This window comes from Diadema setosum, chromosome 20 (assembly GCF_964275005.1).
Source record: "Diadema setosum chromosome 20, eeDiaSeto1, whole genome shotgun sequence".
In the NCBI taxonomy this organism is placed as follows: Eukaryota; Metazoa; Echinodermata; class Echinoidea; order Diadematoida; family Diadematidae; genus Diadema; species Diadema setosum.
Genome location: NC_092704.1, coordinates 20,483,928 through 20,508,807, shown reverse-complemented (window position 1 = coordinate 20,508,807; position 24,880 = coordinate 20,483,928). Strand labels below are relative to the sequence as shown.

Below are 24,880 nucleotides of genomic sequence, written 5' to 3'. Positions count from 1 at the left end.
ATTTTGTATGGGCAAAAGATCATCTAGGGAAGACTCTACACTTCCAGTGTAATCATCGACTGGGATTCGCTCGTAAGTTGTAACTTAAAGTTTAGGTGCGTTTGTGAACCCGCATAGTGAAATCACGAGTAGAGCTAATCATCGACAGTTAAGTTTGGCAGCTGTGTGTGAACGTAACTATTGTCACTGAGCCCAATGCAACCATGGGATTGCAGCAGACTTTTAATAGTCACCATAAGAGGACGAGCTGGCATTGTGCAAACACACTAGTTGTACAACTAACACTGATGGTGATTACACTGTACAGCTTCTATATTCTAAAAATATATGTACACACTCCAGGAATTTCAGGGACTGAACTTGAGGCAATTCAATTGTCAAATACTCCTGATTTCCCTGATTTAAAAAAACAAACAAACAAACAAACAAACACTTGAACATAAACTTGCATGGGTGGGACTACATAGTCATCAATTAATTCTTGCAATACTGCATCAAGTACACCTTCATGATGCTTCATAAAAGTTCTGTCTAACTGCGAGTCAAGGCACATGAAGGGGTTATCCAAATGATTTCATACTTTCATATCATGCAGTAAATAAATTGACAGCTCCATGTATAGATTTGTTGAATTGTGGTCCTTGAGCACAGAAACCAACACTATGAGAAAAAAAAAATACACAGAACATGAACAACTGCAATAATTCTCTCTTACTTACCTGACGGTCTTCTGGAATGAGAAGCCATTCATACTTTCTGTGGAGATGTTTGGCCACGGCAATCCTCTCCACTGGCAAGAGCATGTGATCTGCAATGGCCTGTCGCAGACTGCTGGGGGCGGCAGATTTCTCAGCATCCCAAATGAGCTCCTCAGGGGGCATGTACTGGCGGTCCTGCGAAATCCGTTGCTTGACTGTCAGGACGAATTGAGCTGGCCTTCACGTGATGTGCAAGTACAGGGCAGAAAATTTAACACCAAAGAAGCTTAGATTAGCACTAGCACTGATTGTCTAAGAACTGTGCATGAAATTTAAATATATTCTGAAAGAAACTTGTTCCCTACTTACAATTGTATATACATGTATATCACCATAAATTTGTGCCTTGGCCTATGCCAGCACTGATTGTCCAAGAGCTGTGCATGAAATTTGAATACATTCTGAAAGAAACTTGTGCCCTACTTACAATTGTATGTATATCACCATAAATTTAAATACACTCTGAAAGAAACTCATGCCCTATCTAATAATGTATATCACCATTGATAAATTAACTTGCATGACATAATGCATGAGACATGTTGCAATAAAAAACATACCTTAATTGTTCTTCCTCAGCAAGAATCTGCACCGCTACCTCTGATGACATCACTCTGGCAACCCTACACATAAGAGAATATCAGGTAGTGTGAAAGAATTATGTACAAACTTTGGTTTGCTACAGTCGTCATATGTCCAAAGGTATCCGTCTTGGCCAGGGCCACATGCAGCGTAGCTATTCATCAATCTCAATCAAGTTTAATGATTCTCAGCGATTGTCTGCGAATGAATTTTTATAGAGAATAATAAGATATCAAAAGCTTCTAAATCTATCAACGATGATAATAATTTGCCTTCTTGCATACTGATAATTTGCTTTCATGCATGTCTGACATGACATCGAACCTTATTATAGCATCTACCAGAAAATAGAAATTTCCACTGCCAAGCTAAGCAAATATCTCCCTCTGGCCAACCTGAATTTTATGTACATGTACAACATTTTATCGAAAAGATGGAACACCACAGGGATTATTACATAGTCTGGAGTGTAGGGTCAGGATAATACAGGTGCTGCCATAAAACAAAAACAACAACAGGCTGCTAGCTTTTCCAATGATACACCTTGATAGGAACTTTTAATGAAACCCTACACAGAAATATGCCCAGCAGAACACACACAATAAATGTGACTTGGCAGCCCATAGATGTCAGAATATAGGGGGTAGCATCACTAAACACTACATATTAACCCGTTGAGGATGGTTTGATTTTGCCACAACACGCATTTCCCATGGACACCTGCCAAAGTATACTCTAGACTCGTCCTCAATGGGTAGAAACTGTACAGTACTGGTTGAGGTGGGGATTCATGTTTTGAACATTCCTAAGTGAGATAATGAGAAACCTCTTATGAAATATGAAAGAGCATGTAATTTTAAGAAGGATTTAATGTTTATTTGATGAAAATTGGTTTTCAAATGGCTGAGATCCCAAAAAGTGATAATAATAAAAGGCGACAGGCCACACCTTTTATTAGGATCTCTTTGTTTCACCTTGTTTTGGGATATCTTGGCCATTTCAAAACCGATTTTTATCAAATAAACTTTTGATACCCCTTAGAATTGCATGCTCTTTCACATCTCATAGAGTGGTTTGTGAATATCTTGCAAATGGTTAAAAGCTAAATTCTCACCTCAACCAGAACTGTACACACCCTTTACAGCTAGAATGAGCCACCAGACAGCCCCATACTTAAAGCTCAAATGAAACCCATTGAGAAAGAAAGAAATAGGGCACACGGACCCACCTCAAACTCTGCCTACTGTCACGTAGCACCCTTCCCATCCTGCCATCCTCCATGAGACGGAGGCGGAGAAAGTCGTTCGTCGGCACGGAGGCATCCTTCATCGTCGGCAGAGTGAGGACCTGGTTCTTGAGGTCGTCGACAGACGCATCTTGGGATATCTCGATCTGCCCGAGCAAGGCACTCTGAGCATCGATGAGTGGGCACTCTTGTTTATCTTGGGAATTTGCGTCTGCACTGCTGGTAAGACTGTACAGGATTTCTGGTTGCCATGGAAAGACAGAAAATACCCATTCTGCATTGGTCCAATTTTGCTGACACTTCTAAATTAAGCTGCAAGCAACATTTACAAAGAGTTTAACCACAACATTCAAGGCTAATGATGGTGAATATCTCTAATGTACGGTTTGTCAGTCAGTACCCTCTATCTATATTTACAGACACTAGATGTGGGTGGCAGTGTACAGCAGGGCTGGCAGGGGGTACTTAGGCCTCCCCACTTTTATTGCACCCATAGATAGGAATACATAGGTGTCACCACTTGCCTCCCCCCCCCCCTTTTTTTTTACCATGGAAGTGGCACTAGAGGTTGCTTCAGCTTGTCAGCTAAAGGAACCCAGAAATGGCATCAGAAGTTGTGCTGAAGGCCTTTTTTTTTCTTTTAATTCTCAGGGTGCTTGTTAGAGTGCTTTGCTTGGATATGACAAAAGGGTGTATGGATATTTCAAAGTGTCATTATACTTTATCTCTTTAAAGAATAGATCTTCATAATTTTCTTTTTTTTTTTATAACAGACCATGTGAATGCATGTATCTTTGAATATGCAATCCAAGTTTTGACAACTTCACGCAATCATAAACTGAATAAACAGAAAGTAAACTCTTAACCTTGATCATCTTCAAACCAACACTTACAAAGATACAGTCACCCTCTTGTCATATTAGAGTCATTGTTCTGCTGAAGGTCTTTGCGTCATGTTACTGATTCTGGACAGAATTTTGACTCATAACCAAGATTTTGCGGATGTGAAGGACTCACTTGTGAACTGCTCAGTGATCCACGACATGGCCCCGCCCATTTGAGAACTGGCCGCCTCGCTCTTCTCTGGAGGTGGGTGGAGCCAGACGGAAAGGAGGAGGAACCCCTTGGGAGGGAGGCGGCCCGCTTCTAGCATGACGTGATCTCCATCTTGAAGATTAAGCTCAGACAGGGTTTGGTCCTGAGAAGGGAATAAGGGGTCATTGTACATGGATTAACTGAAGATCTGTCAAGTTTGCACACTAATCAAGCACATTCTATCCATAACTATACCAAATAATCAATGCAATAGCATCACCCTTTGAAAATGTACTAAAGATGAAAGTGAAGAGTGCATAAAGAGTTTTTTCTTTTTTATTAATGGACACTATTCAAGGGGGAAAAAAAGTATTCTAAAGAAAAACAGCACACAAAGATAATTTGCCTCTTCAATATTTGTTTTATGACCCCCAAACTTAAGAACTTTTAGGAGGAAGAATTGCTCTTTCAGACAATATAGGCAGATACAAAGTGACCAGGTTGACCCTTTTCACCTACTTTGAGTCCTTACGGAAAAGCAAGGTCAAGATACTTTTGTTGGTTTTGTGATGCGCTGTCACGTAATTAAAATGTATCTTCTATTTCCTTATAACTCCAGTTGACATACCATGTCAGATATCACATTAGTAGCTTCACCACACCAGTTGATCTTCCTCAGGTGATATGCAGAGTCTTCGATACCAGCAATATGCAGCATTCTTTGAAGGCACTGCCAGACGTGTAGAAAGAGGAGTGTTACAGAGTGGTTGTATATTCACGAAAATGCATAATTACTACTGTGCACAATAGTAACCTACAGGAGTTTACAACCATATCAGGGCAAATCCCCCCCCCCCCTTTCTGTAATAAAATGGATATATTAGTTAGGTTCCTTATGTAATTTTGCCAGACATTTTTGGAGAGTATCAAAATGATACATTTTTGAAAGCTTATTGTATGAGAAATCAGAAAAACAATGTTTCCATTTGCCCCGATACCTATATGGCCGCAATCTTGGATTTTTCCAAAATGGCTGCCATAAAACAGGTTTTCTGCAAACTATATGCTTCTAAATAACCTAAAAACTTGATTTTGACAGTAAAACCACCATTGCACCAAATAATAATAATAATACATTGTAAGGCGCTTAAAGGTAGGGAATCCCATTTGCATGCCTCAAATGAAGACTTGTATAAATACAGTGGTATGTTGAAGAGAGTATCATTTTAGATACTCCCATATAGTATTGAAAGCGGAAGGTAACATTTAGTACATTTTTATTGACCGTTAGATTTTGAATTGAATTTTTTTCGGGGCTCACCGTAAATTTCAGTACATTACTAGGCTACCTTTGCAGACCCATGCACTGCATGTGTGTCCATCATGTATATTTTGTGAAGAAAGTTCATCAAAACTTACAAACATTTCTATATACATTCTTGCCACACACTATTATGTTATTACATTAGCCCTTATACTTTTAGATTTGTGTTTATAGATAAAAAAATACAGAAGACTGCAACAAAAAGGCTTAAAGGCATAATTTACCATTTGCAGATGAAAGCATTGGTGCTTTAAAATAGTTCTAAAATATGAGTTAGGGATAGAAACAACCACTGTCAAAATTTGAATCCATATAATCGATGTTAAGTGTAGTTAAATACACAAAATGTGAACAATAGTTATAATAAAAATGTTTCCAGACTAAACCGTATACAGTTACGGTTTATTGAGAAAAACCCTGATATCTCCTTATATTTTAGGTTTTATGGCAAATATTTCATATGGTAGGATGTTTTATGATACAACAGACCTACACATATGCATCAAATGTGATATCTTGAACATTTTTGAAATCACTGCTCCCAAAGGTAAACTGGACCTTTAAGTGTGGCTGACACACAGAACTACTGAGTAGTTGAGTTTTGTGCATTATTCAAATTGTAGATAACTGTTGACTTCCAAATTTCTCAGCAGTGGCCTAAACAAGTCCCCTGAGGTTCATACTTAATGTTTTGCTGCATTTTGGGAGGTCTGTAAAAGGTATCCCCTACCTTTAATACAGATGTTTCTTAAAGCGCACAGTTTAGCGGAAAAATTAATATTTATATCAAAATAATACAAAAATACCAAAATACAAAAAATAGATACAGTGTATAAATGCGACTCATAAATATGAGTTCAATTGCTTCAAAATTGTGGAAGTCTTTCACTCCACAAGATTTTCAAGAAAATATATACCATTACCATGGCAATGCCTTGATTGGTGCAAATGCAAAATATGTTTTGCATAACTACACCTACAGATCATTATGCAGAGCAAATTTGAAATAAATTTCTTAAATACTGTGGAAGTAGTTCACTCCTCAAGGTTTGGGGAAAATTTTGGTTACCGTGACAATGCTTTTTCCGACAAACATACCAAAACATTTCCTGCACATCAACATCTCAATGTCTTCATGTATACCAAATTTTAGTTCAACTTTCAAAATTGTGGACGTAGTTCACTGCACAAGATTTTCAAGGAAATACGCTGATACCATGGCAATGCCTCATAGGGTACAAACAAAAACTGTGCCTTGCATAACTACACCTATAGATCATTGTACGTACCAAATTTGAAATAAATTGCTCAACCCTAACCAAGCCGGGCTTTTTGACCGTCGATCACGCATTCACCCTGAAAATTGGCACGTACATTGCCTGTTGCGTAATCTACCAAACTATAAAAGGAAAAAGTGAATTTTTCATTCTTTATATTCTATATTAATTAATATGCGTGAAATCATAAATTTTGCTCTAATTCAGAAAATAAAGCTAAAGCTTTTGTTACATTATTCCTTGTAGCATTCCTAACAATATACTTGACAAAAAAAATCAAAATCAAAATTAATTTCTTAATATGTATTCTATTGTTTAATGAACTTCTTATGTATTTCTCTGTTTTCGACCTTTCGTTTTTTTGTGTTTTTTTTTCACAAACTTTATTACAGAACCTATTCTACGCATATTTATGCTAAAATTAATTGATTTCAGCCACTGAAAGTGAAAATAATCATATCTTTTTGAATAAGGTGAGAAAACTTTATTTGCATAAACTTTGTACACAAAATCACACTTTTGGGACATTTTCAGTCTGACAAGCATGTATAAAAGGTTGTTAATGTGCAGGGGCATAACGGTATGTCCGATTTTCACAAAATGGTGTCATAAGATGTGCGAGACTTGAAAGTAAAGAGTCAGTGAGCAGCGCGGTAAAAAAAAATTTGCGAGGCAGAATGGTCGCGGAAAATGTCAAGGGCAAAGGGGGGTGATTCAACTACCCCCCCCCCCGGCCCCTTTAGGGTTAAAATACTGCGGAAGTACTTCACTCCAAAAGGTTTTGGAAAAAATTTTGGTTACCATGGCAATGCTTTCTCCAACAACAAACACAAAAACATGTCTTGCACATCTACACCTCCATGTCATCATGTACCCCAAGTTTCATCAAAATTGCATCAAAACTGTAGAAGGACCTTGAGATGCAAGATTTGCAACGGACCGCCCGACCGACTGACCACACGCTGATTCCTATATACCCCCTTATACACTTCATGTATACAAAATATAATGAAAGATTCCAATATACCCCCTTATACACTTTGTGTATACAGGGCATAATGAAAGGGTTTGCACTGAGCCGAGAATGAAAGGGATATTGAAACTGTTCTGCCAAATTAAAGGGTCTCCAATGAGATGAGAATAAAAGGGTTATAGAAATTGTCCTTACTAATGAAAGGTTCTGCACTAATCTGGAAATAAAAGGGCTATAGAAATTGTCCTATCAAAATAATGATAGGGTCTACACCAACTTAGGAATAAAAGGGTTATAGAAATTGTCCTAACTAATGAAAGGTTCTACACTGAGCCGGGAATAAAAGGGGTATAGAATAGGTCCTTCCAAATGAAAGGGTGTACAAAGTAGCTGGGAATCAAAGGGTTATAGGAACTGTCCTACCAAATGAAAGGGTCTACACTGAAATGAGAATAAGAGGTTACAGAAACTGTCCAGCCAAATAAAAGGGTCTAAAGTGAGCTGGGAATAAAAGGATTATAGAATAGGGACTTCCAAATGAAAGGGTGTACAAAGCAGCTGGGAATAAAAGGGTTATAGAAATTGTCCTACCAAATGAAAGGGTCTACACTGAAATGAGAATAAAACGGATACAGAAATTGTCCTGCCAAATGAAAGGGTCTACACTGAGCTGAGAATAAAAGGGTTACAGAAACTGTCCTGCCAAATAAAACGGTCTAAACTGAGCTGGGAATAAAAGGGTTATAGAAATTGTCCCGCAAAATGAAAGGGGGACTACATTGAGCTAGGAATAAAAGGGTTATAGAAAGTGTCCTCCCAAATGAAAGGGTCTGCACTAAGCCGAGAATATAAGGGTTTTAGAAATTGTTCTTCCAAATGAAAGGCTGTACAAAGTGGCTGGCAGTAAAAGGGTTACAGAAACTGTCCTACCAAATGAAAGGGTCTACACTCAGCTGAGAATAAAAGGGTTACAGAAACTGTCCTGCCAAATGAAAGGGTCTACACTGAGCTGGAAATAAAAGGTTTATAGAATAGGTCCTTCCAAATGAAAGGGTGTACAAAGTAGCTGGGAATAAAAGGATTATAGAAATTGTCCTTCAAAATGAAAGGGTCTACGCTAAAATGAGAATAGAAGGGTTACAGAAACTGGCCTTCCAAATGAAACGGTCTACGCTGAGCTGGGAATAAAAGGGTTATAGAAATTGTGCTGCAAAATGAAAGGGACTACATTGAGCTAGGAATAAAAGGGTCATAGAAACTGTCCTCCAAAATGAAAGGGTCTGCACTGAGCCGAGAATATAAGGGTTATAGTAATTGTCCTTCCAAATGAAAGGCTGTACAAAGTGACTGGGAATAAAAGGGTTATAGAAACTGTCCTGCCAAATGAAAGCGTCTACACTGAGCTGGGAATTCAAGGGTTATAGAAACTGTCCTACCAAATGAAAGGGTCTACACTCAGCTGAGAATAAAAGGGATGCAGAAACTGTCCTGCCAAATGAAAGCGTCTACACTGAGCCGAGAATAAAAGGGTTATAGAAATTGTCCTTCCAAATGAAAGACTGTACAAAGTGGCTGGGAATGAAAGGGTTATAGAAAGTGTCCTGCCAAATGTAAGGCTGTACAAAGTGGCTGGGAATAAAAGGGTTATAGAAATTGTCCTTCCAAATGAAAGACTGTACAAATGGCTGGGAAAAAAAGGGTTATAGAAACTATCCTGCCAAATGAAAGGCTGTACAAAGTGGCTGGGAATATAAGGGTTACAGAAACTGTCCTGCCAAATGAAAGCGTCTACACTGAGCCGAGAATAAAAGGGTTATAGAAATTGTCCTTCCAAATGAAAGACTGTACAAAGTGGCTGGGAATAAAAGGGTTATAGAAACTGTCCTCCCAAATGAAACGGTCTCCTCTGAAAGACTAGGCAATTAGCATAAGATACCTTGCCCAAGGGTATACCTGTTGTGATTAGGATTCAAACAGTTGCCTCCATGTATTTAGAACTGAATAAACAAATTGATAGCTTTTAGAAAAGCTACTATTGTTTTCATTGCTTAAACTTCCTCGATGACTTGGTATCCAAACAAAAATGACTTGCTTACCGAGACAAGCGAATTTATGCTGAGTCTCCAATAGCTGAATGATGTAAGGGTGTTTATGAGTTCTACCTTGTAAAGCCATAAGACTAGACAATGAATCCGTATAAACAACAAAGCGTCTGTCATCACTATTCTCTGAGAATAAACGGGTTATAGAAACTGTCCTGCCAAGTGAAAGGGTCTACACTGAGCTGGGAATAAAAGGGTTATAGAAACTGTCCTTCCAAATGAAAGGGTCTACACTGAGCTGGGAACAAAAGGGTTATAGAAATTGTTCTTCCAAATGAAAGGCTGTACAAAGTGGCTGGGAATAAAAGGTTTATAGAAACTGTCCTCCCAAATGAAACGGTCTACACTGAGCTGGGAATAAAAGGGTTATAGAAATTGTCCTTCCAAATGAAACGGTCTACACTGAGCTGGAAATAAAAGGGTTGTAGAAATTGTCCTCCAAAATGAAAGGGACTACATTGAGCTACAAATAAAAGGATTATAGAAACTGTCCTCATAAATGAAAAGGTCTGCACTGAGCCGAGAATAAAAAGGTCATAGAAACTGTCCTTCCAAATGAAAGGGACTACACTGAGCTAGGAATAAAAGGATTATAGAAATTGTCTTTACTAATGAAAGTGTTATAGAAATTTTTCTTTACTAATGAAAGGTTCTACTCTGAGCTTCTTTTACTCTGAAACCAAATGGTTTAATGGCCGAAGGTTTGAGATTATAGAAATTACTGTAACGCGGCATGAAAGTACCAGTATACGTAGGATTGCAAGGCTTATTTTTTAGTTTGGTGGCATATTGTAGTGATAGCTTTTCATACCTTAAGTGCAAGGGTGGTTCATTAGCCTCAACATATAGGCTTTCCATAGGAGATGTACGAAAAGCCCCTAAGCAAAGCCTAAAACCTTGATTCTGAATGGGTTTCAACTTTTCAAGGTAAGACTTACGGGCAAAATGGTTATAGAAATTGTCCTTCCAAATGAAAGGGTCTACACTGAGCTGGGAATAAAAGTGTTATAGAAATTGTCCTGCAAAATGAAAGGCTGTACAAAGTGGCTGGGAATAAAAGGGTTATAGAAACTGTCCTACCAAATAAAAGGGTCTCCACTGAGCTGAGAATAAAAGGATTATAAAAAAACTGTCCTACTAAATGAAAGGGTCTGCACTGAGTTGGGGAAAAAAGGGTTATAGAAATTGTCCTTCCAAAATGAAAGGCTGGAAAAAGTGGCTGGGAATAAAAGGGTTATAGAAACTGTCCTCCCAAATGAAACGGTCTATACTGAGCTGGGAGTAAAAGGGATATAGAAATTGTCCTCCAAAATGAAAGGGACTACACTGAGCTACAAATAAAAGGATTATAGAAACTGTCCTTCCAAATGAAAGGGTCTGCACTGAGCCGAGAATAAAAAGGTCATAGAAACTGTCCTTCCAAATGAAAGGGACTACACTGGGCTAGGAATAAAAGGGTTATAGAAATTGTCTTTACTAATGAAAGTGTTATAGAAATTGGCTTTACTAACGAAAGGTTCTACTCTGAGCTGGGAATAAAAGGGTTATAGAAACTGTCCTGCTAAATGAAAGCGTCTACACTGAGCTGGGAAAAAAAGGGTTATAGAAATTGTCCTTTAAAATGAAAGGGTGTACACAGTACAGTAGCTGGGAATAAAAGGGTTATAGAAACTGTCCTACCATTTGAAAGGGTTTACACTGTGCTGAGAATAGAGGGTTATAGAAGCTGTCCTGCCAAAAGAAACGGTCTACACTGATCTAGGAATAAAAGGATATAGAAACATGTTATCTTTAGAAAAGGTCTTTTTTGTATATATTTAATATTTTATATATATTTTGTATATATATAATATTTTTGTAGCAAGAATCTCATCCACCTGGCGCTTGAACTACTAGCAGCTGTCCCAAACAAAGAGAATGATGCCTTTGCATTGTGACGTAGACACATGATACGCGCATGCTTTACAGCGAACTTTTGGTACGCTTTGGTACGCTTTTGGAGCACATCGGGAAGTGGTTCACTTTTGGCTCGGTTCAGTACGGTACGGTACACTTTAGGAACGTTCGAGCGCTCCTTTGGTGTGGGTACGGTACTGTACAGTTCGCTTTAAGAGAGCGCTCGAATGCACCCATACAGACATGATCAAAGTTTATCAGCCTGACAAATGAAAACTTAGTAATATTGTTGTCCCACTGTACCTCATTTCCTGTTGTATTCTTATCCAGCGTGACGTCCCAGGACTGTGGGTCCCCAAGCATACTGAATTTTAGAGTGAGTTCATTGGATTCCGGGGGCAGGCCTGTTTCTATGACGATGGTGTTGCCTCGCCTGATACCCGCATCTTCCAAGCTTTGGTTTTCATGTACTATAAAAGGAAACCACAAAAAGAGTGCAGCATGATGCAAACACTCATAAATGTATACATGTAACAAATGGTTTGATATCTGTAAAATAAAATCAAAGTTTCCTAGTAATTATTTCACAAAATAAGAAATAAAAAAAATAGCAACACATAAAAAAAGCAATATTCTTGCTCCCAAAGTGGATACGGGAACAAATGCGCAAGCCTCTCATACACACTAAGAAACTAATAGGTTATCAAACAAAAGTGGTAAGTTAGCACTGTGCTTATGAACTACAATTGTACAAAACAGATGAACTGTATTGGGTAAGCAGCAGATTAAATGAGCGAAATGATGTGGCAGTGTTAATTGTGTGATTTCACTAAGTAAGTATTAAGTAAACTTACTACAAATAACTATTGTATGTGTACACTGTACAAAGTGTACTGTGGACAAATAAACGACAAAAACTATATGTCATCACGTGGTGATCCATTACTTTTGACAATTGTACTAAAAGGGGTTGCAATATCCTCCATGACATATTTTCATCTAAACTTACAAGGAGGCAGGAGGCCAAGAGCATTGTCACTGATGCGGAGTCGGCACCCATCTTTGGGCCTGTGGTTGCCATAGAGATGAAACTTGACGATGATGGCCTGTTTCAGCTCAGCAATCGTCTGCAAAAGTATGACAATAAAACTGTGACAAAAATGACAGTGCACATGAGATTTAGGTATAAGATGAAGATTGATAAACACACCGCACACAAAACAACACAAGCATCGAAAGCAAGATATCATTCAGAGGGGTGAAGGTTCAGGTCTGAGCTTCTTCAGTTTGTCTCCCTTTACAAATGAAAATTTGTTAAGATCACAACTGCTGATCTGTAGATGACAGGTTTGAGTCCCACTGATTCCTTTTTTCCGACATGCTTGTTAATTTACAGATAAGCAGTTGCGTCTTAACAAATTTTCATTTGTGGAGCAAGACAAACTGAAGAAACTCAGACCTGAATACACGCATTCTTTGATCTCTATCGCTCTTTGTGGCAGCTATGCATCAATTCTGGCTCTTCACCTTTGCTTTGCTGAAGTCGATGACAGTGGTTGGCCAGTCGCCCTCATTGTTGGGATCTACACATCTGTTTTCGGCGGTCAAACGAAGGCTGCCTGCCTGCTTGTCTGCCTCCTGGCATGCCAGAGATTCCTCTCCCAACTTCCTATTGTCATAAAGTACAGAAAAATGTGAGGATCTTACTTTATACTTCATATCCCTACGGTATAATTTTGGTTGAGATGAGGATTCTGGTGTTAACTTTTTGCAAAATAATTTTGAACTACATATATGAACATTAAAGAGCATACAATTCTAAAAGTAATTATCCGTTGACTTGATGAAAAATAGGTTTTGAAATGGCCGAGATATCCAAAATGAAAGTAAAACAAAGTGGTCCTACCAAAAGATGGGTCCAACTACGAACTCCTTGTTATTGGATATCTCAGCCACTTCAAATCCGATATTCATCAAATAAACTTTGAATTCTTGTTAGAATTGTATGCTCCATAAACTTTCATATGAATGGCTTCTAATTTTTTCCCCAGAAAATTAAAACCTTAATGCCCATCTCAACTAAAACTATACCATCCCTTTGTTAGCCACAATTTACAAAGACTGTATTTCCTAACAACTTCTTTAAATGACAATTTTGGACATCACTCATGTGTAACAGTACTACGGTTTGAAACAGAGACCATTGTAAAAGACAACTGGGATTTTAGGATGATGTAATCCCTACTTATTAGTAGTTGGATTGCAGGATGATTATGCCTACTGTAGCAGTGACAGGGTTTGCTCAACAGCAAAGCATATTGTATGCTCACCGTACCAGGCCACAAGTGTATATAAAACTATCTGAAGATGACCTTTGATATCGGGTTTCACAGCTTGAACTAAAGGTGCAAACACATAAACATGCTTACCATTATGTATTTCAGTACTTTCTACATGTACCTCTCTATCCTTTTCTACCCATCACAGTGCTGTGGTCTCTTCAAGGTCTTTGAATAATTCTGATGGATTGATACAAAATTTATCTTGTTGATGTCTCCGAGGGAGAATGCATTTTACATCAGGTTGGGAGCATTTTTAAGAGCTGGATTATCACTTTTCAATCTTGTCTGATAACAGGTACCCAAGGCACTCATAGGTGTATCATCTTAGCCCATTCAAGACAAGTTCCAAGTATACTCGGGCAGCTGTCCATGGGAATTGCGTGTTGTAGCAAATTAAGCCCATCCTCAGCATCCTCAGTGTTTTCATGGCCCATTCAGAAAAAAAAAAAATGCTGTAACATTCAGACTTCATAATTCTAATGCAGTTGCATATAATGTAAGAGGGTGTATCTTCCTCAAAGAATATAAACAGAGTATTCATTAGAAGAAGAAGCTGTGTAGTCATTTTCACTAAAAAGCCAGCTCGTCACACCTTCAACATAGGTCACACCTACCCTCCCTTCCTCCCCGACTCGGCAACCACCCTGTCGCCATCCACAAAATTCATCTGGGTCATCGTCCTCCCACCGTTCTCCTCTGTCAGGACCACGGGACCATCGGCTCTGACCCGGCTCAGGATTAGATTACCGGGGGCGATGTCGACCATCTCAGACACCATGCAGCCAAATTCTGAGATCTTGGTGTCCTTGGCGACGCCCAACGACAGTTCGCTGACACCCCGGTCATCCAGAGAGTGATTCCTGGAAGTGGAGGGAGCAGTCAGGACGATGAGGATCGGCTCACAGTGGGCTCCAGTCAGGGGCTTTTTTCCATCGACCTGAAGATGTCAAACATGGTAATGGGTATGCATCACTCAACATGTGCAGTGCAAGCTTGTGTCATGGCAGGGAAAGTCATTTATCCTATCATGAATTCACCATCTATCTCTCTGCCCTCTATTTGTCCATCTGTTTGAACCATAATGCATTCAAGTATTCATTCCTTGAATCATTCATTCATTCTAGGGGGTAATCATACAATGTAGCAGCATTTTTCACAACAAAAGGCTAATCTGTAAAGTTTGCAACAGTTACAGTAATAACTACATTTTCTTGAAATAAACAGTGCACATTATTTCCCCTCTTCATTTTATCTTTACCCTTCTGTAACAGTTTCCCCATATCTTTGACATTGACACAAAGTGGACTTGGTAGACTAAGACTTTACACTTACACACAAAGACATTTAACAGCTTATTGCACTCACTGTATGTCTACAACAAACACATATTTTTGTCCTTACATTAGATAAAACTAAAAGTACTCAGAAATCCTGTTTGAATTAATTTCTCTCTTCCTTTGCAGCATTACTCTCAGAAATTCTTTTTGTGCTAAACATGGAATGCGTTGTCATGTAGAATGACCTGTGTAGAAGAGTATTCATGCATCCAAGCCTAAGACTACAAAACACACAGATCTTATGTACTGAATGATTTATTTGGTTTTGATCAATTCTGGACTATTTTGTGCTACATATATGTGAATAAGTATGTCTGTCAGTGAGTCGCAATAAAGACAACTCAACATAAGAATTCATTGATTTGAATATGTCGCTCTTCATTATTATTCATAAAGTCTTGGATTGAGTCTAATTTCTGTCTTGTTTTGTTTCTTGTTTCTTTTCTATTTGGGGGGATTCTACCTCAATGACATTACCTCCTTTCCATCCCACAATAAGAGAGTTCTGCCATCGGTAACATTCTGTTCTTGAAGCGTTTTCTTTGGGTCATCTGAGAAAAAAAAAATAAAACCAAGCTACTGTCATTACACACATGTAAAAGTCAAGAACTGCCATTACAACAACAAGGAAAAGTAGAAATTACGCGGTGCGTAATATAAGTCCCCGCCGGAAGTAGCATTTAGTAGCAAAATGTACAATATAGGTAAAAAGATCAAGGTCAAAGGTCAAAGAAGTCAAAGGTCAAAATTCTATGTAGAAGTTTTGAAGCCCTCACCTAGTGCCATCACATAAAGCAAACAGAATCGAAATCGGGTTAGAAATGGCGAAGGAGTAGCATTTTGTAGCCAATGTACAATATAGGTCAAAAATCAAGGTCAAAGGTCAAAGAAGTCAAAGGTCAAAATTCTGCGTAGAAGTTTTGAAGCCCTCACCTAGTGCCATCACTTAAAGCAAACGGAATTGAAATCGGGTTACAAATGGCGAAGGAGTAGCATTTTGTAGCAAAATGTACAATATAGGTCAAAAATCAAGGTCAAAGGTCAAAGAAGTCAAAGGTCAAAATTCCGTGTAGAAGTTTTGAAGCCCTCACCTAGTGCCATCACATAAAGCAAACGGAATCGAAATCGGGTTAGAAATGGCGAAGGAGTAGCATTTTGTAGGTAATGTACAATATAGGTCAAAAATCAAGGTCAAAGGTCAAAATTCTGCGAAGAAGTTTTGAAGCCCTCACCTAGTGCCATCACTTAAAGCAAACGGAATTGAAATCGGGTTACAAATGGCGAAGGAGTAGCATTTTGTAGCGAAATGTACAATATAGGTCAAAAATTAAGGTCAAAGGTCAAAGAAGTCAAAGGTCAAAATTCCGTGTAGAAGTTTTGAAGCCCTCACCTAGTGCCATCACATAAAGCAAATGGAATCGAAATCGGGTTAGAAATGGCGAAGGAGTAGCATTTTGTAGGTAATGTACAATATAGGTCAAAAATCAAGGTCAAAGGTCAAAGAAGTCAAAGGTCAAAATTCTGTGTAGAAGTTTTGAAGCCCTCACCTAGTGCCATCATATAAAGCAAACGGAATCAAAATCGGGTTAGAAATGGCGAAGAAGTAGCATTTTGAAGCAAAATGTACAATATAGGTCAAAGGTCAAGGTCAAAGGTCACAAATGAAATTCTGTATAGAAGTTTCAAAGCTCCCATGTAGTGCTATCATATAAAGCAAACAGAATCAAAATCGGGTTAGAAATGGCGAAGGAGTAGCATTTTGAACATTTTGATCACATACGGACGCACGGACGCACGGACGGACGCACGGACGCACGGACGGACACACGGACGCACGGACGGACACACGGACACACACACGTACGGAGCCCGTTTCATAGTCCCCTGCTCGAACTCGTTCGGCGGGGACAAAAAGCATTTTGAAAAAGAAAGAAACACAAGAGAGAGAGAGAGATAATCTTATTATTAGAAATAGATAATCACATTGACTGGGTTATGAACAAAGGAGATTCCCCTTGACTTGTATCAGCAATCCAGCTCTAAACTCATGACATACTGAATGGAATGATGAAGAGCAAGTTTGTACCAAATGGTTTGACAGCCAATATGTGATACATTGATCACTAAATATTCTCATCTTCTTTTCAGAGAATGGCATCATATTTGCTGACTTTTCATAAGAATTCATATCGAAATCATCAAAATACTGTATCTCCTTTCATAAGACAGATTACCATAATGAAAACTGCACCTAACAAGTAAAATGAATCATTTTTGTTGTCTGTTTTGCTTATTTGACATCATCTTTGGTCTGATTAAATCAGTGTAAATATGATATCAGCTGCCCCTAACATCAAAATGACTGCATTAGTTGAAACCATATTGCATAAGTTTGAGGAAATAGCAATACATTTTTAATGAAGGTAATACATACTTAATTATCTCTTGAAAGTGGTTAGGAAATACTGCTCTCTTTAAGTCATTAAACAGTAATTATTTCATAATCTAAGAATCTCAAACAGCTCTTTATCAATGGGTAATTGAAACCTTTGGCTGCTGGTGTTAAAAACACAGCTCAAGTACTGTACTCACTACATAGTTGCACGCACATGTAAGTTCATAAAGGGATGGATACTTCATCCATGTAGGAGAGTGTTTTCTTTTTCGTCCTATCTACTGACTGGATATTTAAGATGCACGCATAAAGCTTTCCACTGAATACAATCCCCCTACAAGTGTACAGTGTATGTCACATGACAGATGGGACCTAGGGACCATCTCAGAATTTCTTCTTCCGCCTATTACGATCCCCACTCTACTCTGTGCATGAGCATCACCTGTGACACAATCATAGAGATGGATCCCTGCTGGCAATTCTCTGGCAATACGAAGACAATTATGGCACTTGTCTGGAGATTCAGGCACCTGTAGAAGGACATCATTGTAGAGAGGGGGCATGACATTTGGATTTATATGCATACACAGATGGGACAGATAACTACTGAGATACTGTAAAACGAGGAATGTTCGCGTGCATTTTAATTTCGCGAGCGCCAAGATTCGCAAAATTAAAATGCATGCAAAAGTTCTTGTCTACACTATATGCATTGAACACCAGTGGCAATTCACAAAAATTTCATGCCACGAAAAATGTTGTCAGCTCCAATTCGCGAAAATTTCATGCCACGAATATATCATGTTTTACAGTAGACAGAAAATGGATAGATAGATGAATCAATATCAAAACAGAATGGCGATAGATATCTACACTGGTGTACAAACACAGACCGACAGACAAGCAGACAGAAAGGTAGAGATACATGTAACTATATAGATATGCATTACGCAAAGACAACTCTTGCATAAAATCAAAACTTAAGGGAAACAATAAACTATTGACATCAAATCATATTAGAGACATTTAAATGCAATAATGAAAATATTTTCATATGCCTGTTTATAGATCTTCTGAAAATGGGCAGCAATATGTGACCCGCTGCAATAAAAGGATCCAAAAGTCGGGGGAGGACAATTTTCTGAAAATGACATGACATTATTCCCTTACTCTTCCACTTTAATGTCGTATAACATGACTCATAAAAGTACTCAGGTGCGGAGATATGGATGATTTTTTGAGCACATGTCGAAAGGTTTAAGATATCAGCATTTCGAGAAAACCGCCTTCAAAGTTTTCCTTCCGACGCTATCATGATCAAGGGGAAGCAAGACAATTTTCACCGTTTGACAATAGAAGGCACGCTCCTAGCAACCTCCACGATGCTCATTCAAGCTTAGTGTCAGTGGTCTATGCACGACCAATCAGTAACCAGGATGCCATGCACTGACCAATGAGATCGCTCCCTCGTTGCTAAGGGCAGAGTCTAGCTGCGGCACTAAATCCAAATCTTCGGACACGTTTCTGTTCCGTTGAAAGTCAGAAAATCATGGCCCAGAAAAATGCTATCTTCTTGCCTTTCCTTTGATCATTTAGCTTCAAAATTCTGGCAGATGATAGAAGATACATTAGACTAAAAAATCATGTCAAAAACAGAAATCTGAATGTTTTGACGGATTTTGATGATGTGACTTCAAACTCCATTTTCTCGGCTCACCCGTCAGCGACTTTAGGATCCTTTTGTTGTAGCGGGTCACATTATGTTTATTAACGTAAGACGTTTTCATATAAAAGGCATATAATATCATGCATGTACATAGGAGAATGTTTCCAGGATCAGTTTCAAGTGTCTGTTCAAATGTCTACACATTACTAGTAATAGCTCCATCATCACTGCTTTAGAGATAGTAAAGTATTCATATCTTTGGCCTACCATGACTACACCTGTATGATAGGGTGTGCTGCATAAACACAGACTGCTTGTGTGTGTTTATGTATGCAAGTGTAATGCCATAATCTTTTTCTTGGCACATAAGTACTGTGCACATAAAAGGTGCATTTAAATATGAGATTATCCTGCCACTCCATGCATGAAATTAAAAAGAGCAAAAAACTGAAAATCACACTGGAGAAATGTCATACTTGTTCGAGTATAAGCTCCATCAAATGCGTGATGTTTTTCCTGCGATCTAAGACCAGCTTGAGTGGTACGTCTGTTGCCGAAGGTTTCCGTTGCAGACATCCTCTGGTGAGCGTGTAGTCGGCCTCTAGTAGAATGGTAACCTCCACCTGATTCACCAGCTTTTCATACTCTGCCCTGAAAGTTGATTCCAACATATTTGTTGCAGTACTGTATAAGTAGTTATTTTTGCGTACAGATATTTTTGGGAATGAGGAGGTCACGGACATTTTCGCGAGAGGTTCTCTTCGCGATTTTGACACTGACTATATCATAAGTGCATTCATGTCTGTAAGTTTAAGATATGTTTGCACGCTGTTAAATTCGCGATCCAAAATTGATTCACGAAATTCGTGAAAATAACAGCTTATACAGTATTTTCGTTTCACTGATTATTTCAGACTTAAATCTGTACATTTCTAACAGTGCAAAGCTTAAATATGCAATAAAACTACTCTTAAAAAAACAGAAAAAAAAAAGTTACATTTCAATATTCTCAAATCTATCAATTGCCTAGTACAGATAGGGCTATGCAACAAAGGATATGATAATTATGCTTCTTTTCTTTTTTCAATGTGTGTGTTGTACAAATCACTTATTTCTTCAGGGCATCTGTATATATTTATCTCTGTTTTGTTGTTGGTTGTTAACCCTATTCTAACTGGGGGGGGGGGGGTCAAATTGACCCCCCCTCGACGTTTTGCACCACGATTCCGCAACGCGCAAAGATTTTGCCACGTCGTTTCACGACTTTTTTCATTAAAGTCTTCCGCATATTTTGAGATCAAATTTGCGACGTCCGGGTGCACCGTTCTGAAGTTAAGTAATGTTATGCATATGCATGTCAACCCGAAAACAGCTCAAATTCATGATATTGTGTGCAAATTGAATGCAAATTGTGATTTTTGGTTAAATTAATATAAATTAGATTATTTCAACTTTTAAACATTGAAATTAAGCAATTCTAGTGTAGATAAGCCTGAAAAAGTGCCTACAACAAATTTTGGCAAAAAACAATAGAAAACAAAAGGTCGAAAAAACAATAAAATACATAAGAAATTAACAAAACGATAAAAAACAAAAGAAATTTATTTTGATTGTGCTATTTTTTTACATGAAAATTGTTTGATATGTCTTGAAGAATTCTGACACAAAATTTTAGCAATACTTCAGTCTTTTTAATTATAGAGTTATAGGTGAAAATATGATTTCATGCACAAATTTGCATAAGTAATTTATTAAAAATAGAAAGGCAATATTTTTCTATTGTATGACCATGTAATCTTGTAGTTGACATCCAGCTCTATCTTCAGGCGAAATTTCGCGGCAATTGGGCGATCGGTGGCCGAAATCTGAAGGGGGGGGGGGGGTCATATTGACCCCCCCCCCCCCCCCCCAGTAAAAACTTGGTCTCAAATAGCCCAGTTAGAATAGGGTTAAGGCCTTCAAATTTCATTTACTCATACTATCTGACTCATTCTATTCTATGATTGCAAACTGCTGGAAACTTTTCATTTGGCCTTGAAAAATCTGTAATAAAAATAGAAATAGAAGCAGAAGTTCGTAGAAATTGCTTGATGGAACTGTGTACTAAACACAAACAAGTACAAAGTATAGACCGAATGATGTCATGGAAAAGATTGGTAACACTCATACCTCTTCTTCTCCATTTCTTGATTTGCAGCTTCAACCTCATCTTTCAGCCAGGCAGGCATCTTGAAATCTGGAGTGCAGTTGGCTGAAAACATATGTGTATAGATGGCTCCTTAGTCATATAAAAATATATGACATGTACAATGCTCACAATACACACTCTACAGTAATAAATCCAAATGTTTCTATTATGAGAGGTACACTTGATTCTACACTGACAAGAAATTAAAAAGAATAAGAAAGCAATGCATATGGATGAGAATCATGTTACTGTAGAAACAAAAAGAATCTACCATCTTACAAACTTATGAAATTACAAATGCCATGTACAAATAGCAGTTTTTCAGCACTTCTAAACTCACAGTACAAGAGAAGGGGCACCATAGTCATGGTATACTAGCACTTTCTTTCCATCCTTCCCTCCCCCCCCCCCCCCCTTTTCCTCCCTGCTAACTGTATCATAATGTATAAAAACATGCAACTCAAGAATGTCCCCTTATTTGGCAGGGAAGACCTGCAGGTCACTGTATAATTTTATATTTTTCCCCTTTTCCATTCAGACCATACAGACACCAGTCTTTTGACCCAGACTCCTAGATGCACGTTTATCATCATACAATTCTATTGCTGCTGTGAATGCTTAAAACCAAATGAAACTAGAAAAGCACTCTGACAGTGCAGACCTCCGCCAAGCAGCTACTTTCCGCCGATGATCTTGCTCTTCCCAAAGAGATTTTTCTCCTCTCCACCACTGGGGAAAAGCTCTTTGGGCTCTTCCATAGATATCGGTGATTTCCACCCATAGGTATACATGCTGAAAAATCGCCCAATTTCCCAATATAGACGTCTTTGTTATGCCATAAACCCTCAGCTGCGCAGGCACCTCGCCCTAGCAGAAACTAGAGCACGCAGTTTAGTGCGCATTTGAAAACTTCAAAAATGGGCAGCTTGAACCCCCAAGTTCATTGACCATACCTGTCAAAATATAAAAAATCCTTCATGAATTCCCCAAAATTCTCGGATCACTACCAAAATTTAATCATTTTTGTTACTTGTGTCATTCTCAACCTTTCCTGTAAGTTTCATCCAACCCGCTAACTACTTTTTGAGTTATTTTGCACACGAACAAACAAACAAACCAACGGTAACGAAAACATAACCTCCTCCCTTGGAAGAGGTAATAAAAATGATACTTATATTGTCTCAAACAAGAAATTTTCTAGGATTAACCTGTGTGTGCAATTTTGATGCCAACAGGGATGATCGATTTAGCCAGCAAACACTTCACACCATTTTGGAATTCCAATCACTTCATCCACTTTATTTGTGCCATAACATTAAAAAATACAAGACAAAACAATGCAACATCTCAAGCATCTCTTGATACAAAGAGTTACATACCAGCTGGAGGTCTCGGTAAACTCTTGCGCCTGTACAGCAGCATATAGGCACTTTCCCTTCCCTGGAACTGCATAGCGAGGGCGCTCTCCCTGATTGGCTTCACAGTGGAGTCGTTAAAATCAAACCAGCAGTGACCTGGTCTTGGCACAGAAGCGGTAGCCCTGAAAATGAATATTCATGAGAGCACTCTTGGCAACGGTGATATGAATATCTATAAAAACCTCTTAATTTTCCCCATCACACCTGAACAAAAAAAAAAAAAAAGATCTGTAATTATTGGACACTAGGTATGAAGTTATATGTTTTCAGGTGATATCTCGTAGTATTAATTTCACTTTGTACGCCACAACTTTTATTGACACTTTGAGATGATAGAGTAATCCACCTTCCTGCAAACTTATGAATTACAACAAAAACAAAAATCATTTCAACCAATCAAAAGACACCTCATAATGTATTCTCTGATAGTTTCATCAATTCACATTCCTAAGAAAAGATGTGAACAAACTAAACGTCTTGACTATGTGTTGTGGCTCAGTGAATATTGAAGACAATGGACTGTCGAGCAAGAGGCCCCTGGTATGGGTCCCCTGGTTGCATTGGTTGTGTTCCTAGGCCATACACTTTATACTCATTGCATAATCCTTTGAACGGGACTCCAAGTCATAAGTCCAATGGTTGCTTGCTTACAGGCATTCTTTGCTTCCTTTGAAGGTCCTGTTTACCTCTTGGAGCAAAGATTTAAAAATGTTCAAGATATCACTTTTGATGCATATGTGTAGGTCAGTTGTATCACAAAACATCCGACCATAGTAAATTTTTACAATAAAGCCTAAAATAAAAGGAGATATCACTATTTTTCTCATTAGACCATAACTGTAGACAGTTTAGTCTGGAAATATTTCTATAATACCTATTGTTAATATTTTGTATATTTAATTTCGATTATGCTGGTTCAAATTTTCACATTGGTTGTTTCTATCCCTAACTCACTTTTTTTAACTAGTTGGGTTTTTGTTTCATCTGCAAATGGTAAATTATGACTTTGATAGTGGCTACATATTTTAAAAACAAATCAATTCAATTTAATTTCTTCATATCACAAAATAGGAATCCTCAAAGGCAAAAGAAGACATTTCTATTCACCTTGCTATTGCTTGCTCTTTGTTGCTTTGATCCTGCGTATCTGTGTTCTTTGCTGTGTTAACCTCGGTCCCAACATTTCCATCACAGATTGGGTCACGTTTCTGTTCCCCGTTGGAGACTGGTGATGAGGGTTGCCGTGGAGATGGCACAGATGGACTGGATGCCTTCCCTTTCATGGGATCCACGAGATGGACTACTGTACCCGCCACATTCAGTTCAAAGATATCATTGTGTTTCTTCAGGAACTGCACATTGTTTCATGGACAAATAAAAAAGAAATAAATAAAAAAAAATAAGACAGCAAATGGCCAATTTGATTGAACATAACAAATGAATAGATGAATGAATGTAAACCAGTGTTGTTGCATATTCCCTTGTTCTTCATGCTACTTCCGCTCACATTTGGTTAACCATCGTCATGTACAATTGTATCGCATATCAGACACGAGTAAGGAGGGAAACCTCATCTAGAAGTATTCATTGATATAGGGGTATGATACAAAAGCAAATTTGAGGATATCCTCCCCCCCCCCTTTTTTTTTTTTTTTTTTTTTTTTTTGCGGGGAGGGGTAGAAATGCGTCATTTCTTTGGTTGTTACGAATTTGAGCATAATCTTGTCTGAAGGCACCTACAACAATTTAGGCATGATGTAATTTAAAAAGGATATTATCCAGTCAACTTTTTTTGGCCAGTATATAATATATCAATACACTGAACATTTTACTTAGAAGCAAATTCTTGAATAGCAAAGGGAAGTCCATACACACATGAGTTCATTACTCAAACTACTGATGTCCCAGTTTATATAAGCACTCCTTTCTGTATTGTAAATGGATGTGACAAACCTGGGAAAACTTTGTGAACAGTATAGCATTCTAAACTAAGTCTTTCCGAGTATTTCTAAGAATAATTACTGAATAAATACTGCACTCTACCTTGATGAAAGTGCCATACTGTCTCTTAAAGCGTTTGTTCCAGGACACTCCAGTTTCTTCATTCAAGACCTGTGAATATCATCACACAACATACAATGTATTATCATCCCATGTGAAATCTAACATGGCCAATCAGCATGGCTGATGATGATGACGATGATGTTGTTGCAATTACAGTGTAGTCCATACTGCCTCAATTGACATGGGTACATTGTAGCAGTCCAACACACTAATGTCAAACCATTTAAAAAACATTGAGGAAAAGAAAAACAATATGACAAATAATTTGTCATTTTAT

At 38.2% G+C, this 24,880-nt stretch overlaps 1 protein-coding gene across 1 annotated transcript in view; it reads right to left on the bottom strand.

The window, feature by feature from the left end:
* Positions 1–24,880, bottom strand: part of LOC140243350 (ubiquitin carboxyl-terminal hydrolase 40-like) — a 42,289-nt gene that overhangs the window by 4,796 nt on the left and 12,613 nt on the right. The window contains exons 10-25 of the mRNA XM_072323024.1: positions 24,583–24,651; positions 23,647–23,891; positions 22,501–22,661; positions 21,103–21,184; positions 19,410–19,584; positions 17,710–17,797; positions 15,350–15,423; positions 14,150–14,472; positions 12,721–12,862; positions 12,203–12,320; positions 11,497–11,663; positions 4,250–4,351; positions 3,604–3,784; positions 2,569–2,827; positions 1,319–1,381; positions 720–936 (exon numbers count right to left, since the gene is read on the bottom strand). Coding sequence (XP_072179125.1) covers positions 720–936; positions 1,319–1,381; positions 2,569–2,827; positions 3,604–3,784; positions 4,250–4,351; positions 11,497–11,663; positions 12,203–12,320; positions 12,721–12,862; positions 14,150–14,472; positions 15,350–15,423; positions 17,710–17,797; positions 19,410–19,584; positions 21,103–21,184; positions 22,501–22,661; positions 23,647–23,891; positions 24,583–24,651 — 2,466 coding nt within the window. The remainder of the gene's footprint in view (positions 1–719; positions 937–1,318; positions 1,382–2,568; positions 2,828–3,603; positions 3,785–4,249; positions 4,352–11,496; positions 11,664–12,202; positions 12,321–12,720; positions 12,863–14,149; positions 14,473–15,349; positions 15,424–17,709; positions 17,798–19,409; positions 19,585–21,102; positions 21,185–22,500; positions 22,662–23,646; positions 23,892–24,582; positions 24,652–24,880) is intronic.